The 12,370-nt window shown below is 41.9% G+C and overlaps 3 protein-coding genes across 3 annotated transcripts; all 3 read left to right on the top strand.

Annotated features, from left to right (window-relative positions):
- Window positions 1-584: 584 nt before the first annotated feature.
- Window positions 585-1,058, top strand: BJ212DRAFT_1490390 (kinase-like domain-containing protein; the record flags this gene model as incomplete). The annotated part of the gene is made up of 4 exons (XM_041341457.1): window positions 585-659; window positions 721-751; window positions 802-839; window positions 888-1,058. 4 exons carry the CDS (start codon window positions 585-587, stop codon window positions 1,056-1,058), a joined length of 315 nt encoding a protein of 104 aa, XP_041185006.1.
- A 74-nt stretch (window positions 1,059-1,132) lies between these two features.
- BJ212DRAFT_1292664 (uncharacterized protein) lies at window positions 1,133-1,393 on the top strand (the record flags this gene model as incomplete). The annotated part of the gene is made up of 1 exon (XM_041332151.1): window positions 1,133-1,393. The coding sequence occupies one exon, from the start codon at window positions 1,133-1,135 to the stop codon at window positions 1,391-1,393; it is 261 nt and encodes an 86-aa protein (XP_041185005.1).
- An 831-nt stretch (window positions 1,394-2,224) lies between these two features.
- BJ212DRAFT_1292665 (kinase-like domain-containing protein) lies at window positions 2,225-2,716 on the top strand (the record flags this gene model as incomplete). The annotated part of the gene is made up of 2 exons (XM_041332152.1): window positions 2,225-2,419; window positions 2,474-2,716. Coding segments are annotated over 2 exons (438 nt in total), but the record flags the coding sequence as incomplete, so codon positions are not given.
- Window positions 2,717-12,370: the final 9,654 nt, after the last annotated feature.

Here is a 12,370-nt window from a genome sequence, read left to right as displayed (position 1 = left end):
CGTACATCCATGGGATCACGAATATCAGTATTCTGGAGGAACTGTTTGCTGTGAGTGTATTGTAGGTGATTGTATTAGCAGGTGAGCACTGAGGGGTGAAAGATCTGATTGCCAGTGATATGAAAGGAAGTAGCACAGCCTGAGTACATTATTATCCTTGAGGGTCTGGTTGATGATAGAGCAACTTACTTCAGATTGTATTTTTAATTTCTTCCAGGGTCTTCAGGAGCTGAGTGACACTTCCTGCAGAGGATATTAGATCATAGAACATTGCTGTTCATGTGGATTTCACAGAGGGATTCAGATTGGAAGAAGAAGCAGGAGTAATATCAGTGCTGTCCTGATGGTGGGTCACAGGGGGATCTGAATCAGATGATGTGTCTGTGGTCAACACTGTTGCAGGAGTTATCATGCTGTGCTACAGGCTCCTTCTCTTGAAAACAACACCGTCCACTGGTGAGTGTGATGCTTCGGCAAACACCATTTCATTGATGACATGACTTAAGTTAAGACACTTGAATATTGTGCTGCTACTTGGTATCGCACACGTTGAATCACCATGGCCAGCTCTTGTTTATCCATGCATGCCATCTGGGATGTTATATGTTTATCTGGAGAAGCAAACAACAACCCTTTCTGTTTCTGCAAAATTCAGATTGGTATGTTCTTAATCCATACCAATCATATCTACTCAGTGTTCATTGATTCTTGTGTTACTAGGTCGAGGGTGTCGCTGATGGTCTCTACTATTGTTCATCCATTTATAACAAGTTGTCGTTTTTGTTATTGATGCCTATGCAGTTCACTCGAATAAAGTCATTCATGGAGACCTTCAACCTGTATGTATGGCTGTCTCTTTGTGGATATTGCACTTATTTGTAAGTCAGGCCAATGTGTTGATAGACAATTCAAGCAATCCATGTATCACAGGTTTCGGTCTCGCAACAGTCATGGGAGACCCAGAGTTGCAATGGAACTCAACCACTGCAGCATGTGATTTCAATTCTCAATGGCGTGCACCTGAAGTCATTGGAGTAGAGTCTGATGAACCTGCATGACCAACTTTTGCCAGTGATATCTATTTTTTTTGGTAGCGTTATGCTCTTTGTGTGATCTATTTCATGTCACTGTGATGCTACCCTTGACTTTTTCCGCTCAGATCATCTCAGGGAATATTCCATGGAAAGAGAAAAACTCGAATCACATTGCCATTGAGCTATCAAGAGGAGCTACTCCTCTGCGTCCTGAGAACATGCCTAATGGTTCCTGGAGCTTGATCAAATGCTGCTGGTCTCTGGATCCCACAAATCATCTGGAGACTGCACACATCCTTGATCAGTGCAGGATTGATGACTCACAGGTCTGGCAACCTGAGTATTTCATCAATGGCTAATTCTGATACATTGCCCCTAGCCATCCATTTCAGAACTAACAACTCTGTAGGGATCTTCACACTGAAACAAGAATTGATTTATTCAGTTTCTACATATTCTTCAGTTCCATTCCAAGATCACTGGCAGGTCAAATAGATCTTACAGGTCAGATCTTCAGTACAATAGGCAATTATGTCACTGGAGGGACATTTGGAAATGTTTATAGATGTGAATGGAGACAACTGTATGGCCCTACAGTTGAGGTCTGTTCAGTTGCATAAGTTGCTGATCAGCCTGTTGATTCTCGCACCCCAGGTTGCAGTAAAAGCCTTGAGATTTCATACCTCAGAGCAGGACTTGAGAGTAGGTGTATTTTTCCTCTACTTTGAGTGCAGTTGCATATTGGTTTGCTAGAGATTTCGATGAGAATCCACAATATGGGCACACCTTGTCCACAACAATATCATCACACTTGTTGGAATGACAGAGGGGTTTGGACCAACTACAGCACTTGTCTCCCTGTGGTTTCCGGATGGTAACCTACTTGATATGATCATGGCACAGGGTGCTGGATTGAGCATCAGGTCCAAATTGCAACTGGTAAGCCACAGTTTAGCTATAATGAAATACCCATTGACATCGCTAGCTTCATGGTATAGCATCCAGGCTTGACTATCGTCTGTTCTTTTCATTGATGTCTAGTTTCAACTGATCAATTTGCTGTTAGTTCACCAGGTTCCTATGGTTCATGGAGACATCACAAGTGTGCATGAGTTTATTCTTCCCGTAAAATTGTACTCACAAGACTCCAGTCCAATGTTCTGGTAGATGTGAAGGACAGAGAATACAAGGCATGCCTTATGGATTTTGGGTTGTCAACTGTCCTAGGCAGGCTTCTAGATGACTCCGTAAATGAAGATTCAAAGATTTGGCATGGTGCAATCAGGTGGACTGCGCCTGAGTTGCTGACTACCCACAATTACCCCACTGATCTCAAACTGACCACAAAGCACAACATATATTCCTTTGGTCGCGTCATGTTCCATGTGAGTGTAAATACTGTAGGCCCACAAAATTCTATTTAATATATATATTTGCAGGTGTTATCCCTGGTCATTCCTTGGCATGATATTGATGACTACATAATCTTTCAAAAAATCCTTTGTGGAGAGGATATCTTGCATCCTGAAACATCTGATGCGACATCCAATATTACAGACACCTGCTGGGATCAGATTGAGCAGTGTTGGTCGGTTGATCCATCTACTCGTCCATCTGCCTTAATGGCCTTGGACTTTATAAAGAGTGAACTAGAGGTTTTGAAACAAGATGTAAGCACATGACTGGTCTCGTCACGCAGGAGTTGAGTTTCTGACTCTGATAGGATGTCCTTGTTGGCGGGGTACAGGAAATTTATATGGTCATTTCAGAAATAGGTTTCAAACTTGTGCAAAAACCTCTTTTTGTGGGCTGGTACATATCATGGTGGGCGCATCCAGGAATGATATGAGCCAAGAATCAAAGAAATCAGTGGTTGGGTTGTGGAAATATGGTCGAAATACTGAACTTTTGGCCCCACCAACATATGTCACCATTATTGACCTCCAGATGGTCTGGGACCATCACCAATCGATTTCTATGCTTGAAAACCCCCAGGACAGTCCTTTACATTATCAGTATCAAGTTAAAATCATGTACAGCACAATATAGGAGGTAGGAGGGGGGAGGAGGACCTTGCATACCTCAAGAATGTGATTTTTTCTGGGAATTCTGGCTCAACCATCATGTTCAGAGTGATCAAGAGCCCTCAGGAAAAATGCTGTTGGAGCACTGGCAAGTCATGGGAAGTCTGTAAAAATCGATCTTTGTGGGGGGTATGAGGCAAACTGACATATTTCAATCCAGACAGCCTCAAAATATTCCAGAACCATTACCAATCAATTCCTGTGATATAATAACCATAGGAGCACCCTTTTACATGCCGGTATTTACATAATATCAAGATATATGAGATGGTAGGGGGGAGGGGGACCTTGCATATCTCCAGAACCTGATTTTTACTGGTGAATCCAGCTTGACCATCGTGTTTAGAGGAATCAGGATCCCATGGGAAAAATGCTGTCAGAGCACTGGCAGGTCATGGGAAGTCTGTAAAAATCAATCTTTGTGGGGGGGCATGAGGTAAACCAACATGTTTCAATTCATACAGGCCAGGAATGCTCCAGGACCATCTCCAATTGATTTCTATTGTCATAAAACACTGGGAACATCATTTTACATGTCAGTATTTATATAATATCAAGATGTATGAGATGGGGGGGACCTTGCATATCTCAACAACCTGATTTTTCCTGGAAAATCTGGCTGGACTGTTGTGTTCAGAGGGATTGATCACCCCTGGACAGATACTCTTGGAGCTCTGACAAGTCATGAGAAGCCTAGACAAATCTATCTTTAAGCTTTGGGGGGTATCAGGCAAACTGACACATCACAATTTACATGGGCCCAAATGATCCTGAGACCATCTCCAATTGATCAATGTGATCACAAAGCACTAGGAACATCAGTATTAACATGGAATCATGCCTCTGGGCCCAGTAGGTAGGGGGAGAGCAGGATCACTCTGGAATATGTGAATATTTCAAAGTGATAGGCCGCATTTAGAAATGCTTATATAAGCAAAAATGCGGTCAACTTGAACCAAAAAATTTCTCTTTCTTTCTTCTTTGCTGGTTGTCACTCCTCTATGGGAGTCTACTGTTGATAATGGTGCCAGCTGTTTTTTTTTCGCTTTTTTTCACTTTGTGGGTCTGGGGGCCTTTTGCTGGTTGTCACTCCTCTATGGGAGTCTACCATTGATAATGGTGCCAGCCTTTTTTCGCTTTTTTTTACTTTGCTTTTGCTGGTCCTCACTCCTCCATGGGAGTCTACCATTGATAATGGTGCCAGCTTTTTTTCGCTTTTTTTTCACTTTGTGGGTCTGGGGGCTTTTCTTGCTGGTCCTCACTCCTCTATGGGAGTCTACCATTGATAATGGTGCCAGCCTTTTTTCGCTTTTTTTTACTTTGCTTTTGCTGGTCCTCACTCCTCCATGGGAGTCTACCATTGATGATGGTGCCAGCTTCTTTTGCTTTTTTCACTTTGTGGGTCTGGGGCCTTTTCTTGCTGGTTGTCACTCCTCAATGGGAGTCCACTGTTGATAATGGTGCCAGCTATTTTCGCTCCATGGGACTTTTTGAGAACAACTATTTTTGCTTTTGATGGCTGTTTAGATAGCTTTTGCCCTTCTATTAGAGTTTTGTTGATCATGTCTAATGTAACTGATGCAATGTAACTCATGAATATTTCGCTTTGGAGAGCTCTTGTTGTGTGTGTCACCTCCTATGAGAATCAACCTATCATCAATAGTATAAATTTTCGCTTCTGAGAGCATTTGCCATTCATGTCACTCTATGTATTGTTGATGTGAATTATGAATTTTGGACATGAACATGTTTGAGGTAGAATCAATCAGTGTTGTGTATGAACTGCTATGCTGAGGAAGACAAACAAAGCCAGACTATCAAAGAATCATGACAATACCACCACAAGGTAGGAGGGAAAGGGGGACCTTGCATATCTCAAGAACATGATTTTTTCTGGGAAATCTGGCTTGACCATCATGTTCAGATGCATCAATGGCCCCAGGGACAACCACTCTTGGAGTCCTTGCAAGTCATGGGAAGCCTAGAAAATTCGGTCTTTAAGGGGGGTATCAGGCAAACTCACACATCACAATTCATATTAGTTCAGAACACTCAGAACTCACGTACAATCTATTTGTATGATCACTAAATACTAGGAACACTGTTTTGCACATAAGTATTGACATAAAATCATGCCTCTTGGTGGAGTGGGTAGGGGCAGGGCATGCCACAACTCTGAAACATGATTTCTTTGGAGAAAATGAGCATTGCCATCGCATTCAGATGGTTCAATAGCCTTTGTGTTGAGTTCTATTTGAAGCCAGGAAAGTCCCATGGAGACTGGGAAAATTGATCATTGAGCAAGGGCCTCATATATAAGCAAAAATGCAGTCAGTTTGAACCAAAAATGTCTCTTTCTTTCTTCTCACTTTTTACTTTACTTTACTTTACTTATGGCCCTGGGAGCTTATGTTAGCATCGCCCTTCTACGAGGGTACTACCATTGATCATGGTGCCAATACATTTAGCTTCTAGGGTGTTTTTCTTTTTCTTGTTTTTTACTTACTTCCTTACCTACTTACTTGTGAGCCTAGGAGCTTATGTTGGTGTCACCCTTCTACAAGGGTCTTACCATGGACAATGGTGTCAACATGTTTCACTTCTGGAGTCCTTTCACTTTCACTTTCACTTTCACTTTACTTCACAGCCCTGGGAGCTTGTGTTGGTGTCACCCTTCTATGAGGGTACTACCATTGATGATGGTGCCAACACATTTTGCTTCTGGGGTCTTTTTTTTGCTTTTTGCTTACTTACTTTTGGGCCTGGGGCTTATGCTGGCCTCACCATTCTATGAAGGTACTACCATTGATAATGGTGCCAGCATATTTCGCTTCCAAGACCTATTTTTACTTTACTTTTTACTTTCCCTTACTCGACTTGTTGGCCTGTGGGCATGTGCTGGTCTCACCCCTTCTATGAGGGTACTGCCATTGATAATGGTGCCAGCACATTTTGCTTCTGAGGGCTGTTTTTTTTACTTTTACTTTACTTTTACTTTACCTTACTGTGCTTGTTGGCCTGGGGGCTTATGCTGGTCTCACCCTCCTATGAGGGTACTACCATTGATAATGGTGCTGACACATATTGTTTCTGGGGTTTTTTTCTTTCTTTTCTTTGCTTTTTACTTGCTCGCTTTACTTACTTACTTGTGGACCTGGGGGCTCATGTTGGTGTCACCCTTCTATGAGGGTACTACCATTGATAATGGTGCCAACACACTTTGCTTTTTGACTTGACTTGTGGATGTGGGGAATGTTATATTGTTGGTGTCACCCCCCGTGGGAGTTCTAGTCTGGGGGCTGATCATGTTTGTCTCACTCTTCCATGAGGGTCCCACAATTGATGATGGTGCCACCAAATGTTGGTTCTCAGGGCTTCTTTGACATTGTGATTCTGAAGGCCTTCTTGTTTGCACCTTGGTGGATTGTAGTATCTAATGTGACTGATGTATGAAATTTCACTTCTGAATGCTAGGGTGAATATTAATATCAGTGTCCCTCGCTAAGATGGTCAGACAATTGTTGATGATACTGAAGGTTTCCCTTTGGGTTGCAGTTTCTGTTGACACCACTCTGCTTGAGGGTCTGATTCATTCTGAATATAAATGATGTGTGTTGCTTCTAAATGTGTTTCAGATAGAATGATGATTATGATTATGATTTGTCATACTTATACATTTGTCAGTAGACTCTTTTGAACTTTGAGACATGTCTGTGGAACTGGCTGAAAATTCTATCCTCCACTCTATATATGCAGATAAGCCACCAGATATGTCACTTGTATCAATTTTTAATAGACCAGTTGAAACTAGAGTGATCATCGGTGGAGGCACTGTAGACCAATGCCAAGTCAAGAAGAAGAGATGTGATGCAGGGAGTTACACATCTACAGCTTGAAATCAGCCTGTGGACCCTCTAAGACAACAGCTGCAACAGAAAACACTAGTAACAAGGTAGATAAGAGCATCAATCATGCAGCGATCACCAGTGATTCTCATCAATGGCTTTGACTACATCAATGATATGAGCCTGCACAAACATCTGATGTATGCTATGGTTGTATTTGGCTATAGGGCACAACAGGTAGTTCTGCAACTATTTTAATTTTCCCTCTTGAGAAGCAGGGGACCTCAATCAGGAGCAAGAAAAAACCTAGAGCTCATACTGATCAGTGGCATGACAGGTTCTAAAGAGCATGAGAGGTGGCCCAACACTTGGAGTTGAGGAGGGAGGTTAGAAAACATTTGGACATTCATTGACATGGACAACTATGTAGCCTTCAAGATGGTATCACATAGTACCAAATCGCACACATGACACAGGATACTCCATTGGAAGTTATGTGGCATGACACTGATGAGCAATGACTATTATATATATACAAAATATGATGTGGATGGGGTGATATGTCAAGGAGACAGAACGTAGATAAATAGTGTCCGAAGAGAACAATCCATTGTCTGTGAGACTACTACAGAAGCCCCACCACATCTCCACACCATGGCACCAGCTGCAACAAGGAGTACAATATTTCGTCTCACAAATGCATTCCAGCATTTAGCATGTCCATGTCATGGAGTCCCACTCGGCATGCCACCCTACTGTGGATGATATTTGTGCATTTGATGATCGTCCGCAATCATTATACAACACTCAGTAGAATCAATATCCTGCTGGTAATTCTGTGAAGTGCATCATGCATCCAATACAGCGTCAACAACAAAACCCTTACCATTCACCACATTTAACAATTGTGGACATTACATGTGAGTGGTCCAGTTGTTGACACTGGTCTGTTTTAATCACTGATCAATAAGGTGAAGTCAGTCATCACTTCACACTTTCTACAGCCTACATCTTAACCACACACACCAACCATCAACCATCACTTTATTTGATCCTTCATTATGCCTTCTACTGGCAGACAACCTGCAGGACCATTGAGACTGCCAACTAATGAAGGTATGCACTGTCTTGCATTCAGTTTGCATATTGTACTGACTTCAACCAACTATGTCAGTCATGGCAAAACAACCCATAGCAGATCATGTGGATGCGTGTGAGCACCAGGTGCGTGTCTTTATGCATGTCAGAATGCACTTGCACAATGTGACACTTGGCATGCATGACATCTTTCGGGTTGCTATCGATCTCGACAAAACAATCATCTTCAACAACAACATTGGCAACCACGACATGGAGCATGAGGCCATAATGCAGCATACCAGTATTTACAAAATAATTGATCTGGCTGAGGTGCAGAAGCTTGAGGTGAACAAGGTGATGGAGGAGTGTGCAGCCTGGGAGGAGACTGATGCTGATGGGGCGTATATCAACATGCTGATGGAGAAGGTGCTGGAGATGCTTGATGAAATCATCGCAACAAGTGCAGTAATCCTCAAGACCATCAATCCAGCAGTACTCTGTTGCAAGCACACAGCGCCATGCACAGAGAGGAGAGCCAAGAAGATAGTGTTGGATGGTTCGTTCATTGTCACATTGTGTACCGAGTTGCAGAAGGAGGTGGATGATGCCCTTGTGCATTCAGAGTTCCAGTAGTCTGATAGACCTTATGTACACAAAATAATATGTAATTCATGTACATGTGTTCAAACATTCAATGAATGGTTCCTTCATGTTGCTGCAACCATTGTTAAAGGCTCTATGACCCAGGAGCTGCCCCTAGAGTGGCTTAAAAACACTGTTGTAAGTCTCGACATAAGTATGTGCTGTCGATGTGGCAAAAAAAGACTTTTCCAGCTCCCAAAGCATTCAGCCCATCCTGGTACCCTTAGTGTCCATATAATGGCCAATGCAAAAATACATTATGGTTCTGAAGTTCACAAGGTCATTGATCGTTTCGGTGTGTGCTTTCACTAATCCTCCGTGTTGTTCACTATATTTTGTGTTTGTAGGTGAGTATTCAATTAAATAGAACACTGGCTCCTTCACCATCAAGACTACTATCTAGCATACAGTATATATGCAGGCTATTGGCACCATTATTTGCAAAGAAGTCCATTTGCATAGAAGGCCAATCTGAGGCAAAGTCCTGTAACATTACATTTTCATACAGTATCAAATGCATGGGACAGACAAACCTTCAATGGCATCACATAGCATAGCAATCTAGCCAAATTGGAAGCCCATCCCCTTCAACCAGGCAATTGTAACAATGCATAAGGACTGAGCTTCCTTATATGCATTCTCAGTGACATTCACACAGATGTTGTTGCTGAGCTCATATTCTATGTAGAATTTGTCAAATGGTACATCCATCCCTTGAGCATGAGATGGGTGCAAGAGTGTAGTACAAGCAGATTCAGATGAGTCTGACACAGGATACTTCTGGTGCGGCAGTAGGCACAGGCAGTTGCTGTGGGCAAAAAATATGGAGAACCTCAGTTCAGATGGTGAAGTTGAAGACTGGTGTACAAGGTGTTGTGAGAGTCCAGCCGTTGCTCAAGAACAGGACTGATCTTTCGAACATGAAAGAGCTTATGATGAGGTGGCTTCTCATAGGTATGGACAGGATAATGATATTAAATTACAGGGGATGAGTGCATAATGAGCAAATTTGACTAAGTCTAACATTTTTGCTAATTGAATGAGAAATTCACGCCAGCACCATCCTTCATGCAAAGAGCTGTCAATCACGCAATCACACATATACTACAGTACACTAATAATCTCACTGACAAAGAAAGACAAAGAAAAAGCACTTAGTGAGAGATGTGGGAATGTGACAATGAAGCAAGATGGCCACCATCATCGATGGTGAATGCCCATAGAGACAAGGAACCACCCAACACAGTCCAAGGTTTGCATATGGATGGCAAGAGTTGAATAAAGAAGGGGGAGGTGGCCACCATCATCAACAGCAAACGCCCATAGAGGTGCAAAACCACCCATTGTCTTAATAACCAAGGGTCTTATATAAATGCATGTAAAATGTAATGACACCACAATTACACTAGGATAAGACTTCTTGCCAGTCCTCGATTAACACAGTCTACAACTTTTCTTCTTTTGTGGTAGATAATGTGTGAGTTCTTGGGAGGCTTGCTAAACCAATCTATGGATTAACTTAGCCAGAGCTTTTGTGTTATATCCAAACTTATAAACTTGTCTAGGATAAACCATCTAGACACTGGAACGTGGTTCCTTGTTAAGATATTCCTCTGTAGAGACTATGGTCTCAAATATGAATACATTGACCAAAGACTGGTTGGTCAAATAGGCACAAAGTGGTGAGAAACTGGTCTCACAAATGATCAGATTGACCAAAGCTTGTGTTGGTCAATTTCAGTAAACTAGGTGAGAAGCAGGTCTCACAAATGAACAGATTGACCAAAGCTCATGTTGGTCAATATCAGAAACTAGGTGAGAAGCTGGTCTCAAATAAACTAAGTTTATATCATAAGAAACTTATGTAATCTCAAGGGAATGTCTTTTCCCTGCACTTGGTACTTCAAAGGGGCTTTCTTTGTAAGCAACAATCTTCACAGTGAGTAGCTCAAACTGAGATTCAAATGATTGCAAGTGGGAGATCCTATTTTTTTGGGGGGGAGAATGGGCCCTCCTTATATACATTTTGTGTGGGAATATTATGTAAGTAAAAAAGCGGAGCAATGACATCAGAAGTGGAGCAGAACATTCTAGCAAGTGGAGCAGAACATTCCAGAACAAATGACATCATCATGACATCATAACTTTCAACAGAATACTTGCAGGAGTATCTGTGGAGCCATATGACATCATACCCTGTAGGTACAATTTTGTGAAGTATCTGATGGGTCAGAGCATCCCAATAGAAAAATAAATCAAGGAAATACTAGAGAAAACAACTCAGAAATAATAATACAATAACAAGACACAAAACACAGGCTTTTTAGATAGGTTTTTGTTAGGCTTTGAACTTTTCTCTATGGTTTTCTCTAGCCAAATTGAATAAGCCAAAGGCAAGGCAATACCTTAACCTTCTTGCTTCACAATATCAACTAGGTCATTATGTGATTCCCATCTCACAAATGACTTTTCTTCAAGATATAATAAATTCATGAATCACAGAGGGGAAATTGAACTATATGACCAAGGTTTGAAACCAAGGTATGGGTTGACTAGCCTGATGCCTAAGCTAACAGACTTGTCTTTTTTAGGGGGGCTACCTAGTAGTCATGTCCATGCATGATTCCCAAATCATTCAGGACACTGGGAAGGTAATGGTAAGGAAGCAAGAATGAAATTTGCCAAAGGGTGGTATATGAACTTCATGTCATGTGACATTCTCATGCCAACAGCAATAACAATCGGAGTTTGATTAGTAGAGGCTGTTTGACATTGGCAAAAGGTCCGTGACCCTGCATAAAGCATACCATGCAGCCACGACCATATTGATGACCTCAACGAGCTCACCAATCACTTGGTAAGTGTAGTATAACAAGATGTCAGTTAGTGGTCACATTGCATTGGGTTGAATCCATGAGAAAGTCCAGTGTCTTGCACATTAGCTATGTATAGCTAACTCTATAAGTATCAACTATCTCAATGACACAAATTGACTTGCTCATCCTGAGCGTGGAACTGCACTTGAGATGAATCAAATCAGGTAAGATTCTTTCACCCAGATTGCCCCACTCATAAGAAAGGATGGTGTCTTACATCGTGATTAACTTTGTTGGACAATCCTTTCATTATCAAGAAAGGTGTCAACTGCACTGACACCCTTGGATGACGGTGATAGAGTGATCTGATTTTGCATTGAATATCAAATTATTCCATCAGTCAGGTAGGGGATTCTGTCAGCTGACCCCATGCTGATTTCCAATGACTGAAGATCTTGCATAATATTGCTGCAAGAGCATGTACCAGTGATCTGGGAAACCAATGTCAAGAAAGGAGCTTTCCACCCAGTTGGCCCAACACTGTTGGGAACAACCATTCTTATACAATAGATTGACCATTTACCATTAATGCTGATTCCAATATGCCTCATCGGGTGCTCACTATGTATGGGACATCTGTAAGCTAATCAACATCATTTCCTCATCTTGCTCCACAGATGCTGTTGTGTCCATTGGAAATGGCCTGGATTTCCGATGACATGGGAGGGGGAACTCACTTGTTTCTCATCACCATGGTCATTTTCTTTTGAAGCTCCCGACACTTTGCCTCTCTGTTTTCCTTCTCAAATTCCCATCAGTGTCAATGGTTGTGAGTCCATCAGGTCAGCTGCAAAGATACTTTCCCTTGA

The sequence above is a fragment of the Suillus subaureus genome (genome assembly GCF_016647635.1).
Source record: "Suillus subaureus strain MN1 chromosome Unknown BJ212scaffold_440, whole genome shotgun sequence".
Taxonomy (NCBI): Eukaryota; Fungi; Basidiomycota; class Agaricomycetes; order Boletales; family Suillaceae; genus Suillus; species Suillus subaureus.
This window is presented reverse-complemented; position numbering and strand designations above follow the sequence as displayed.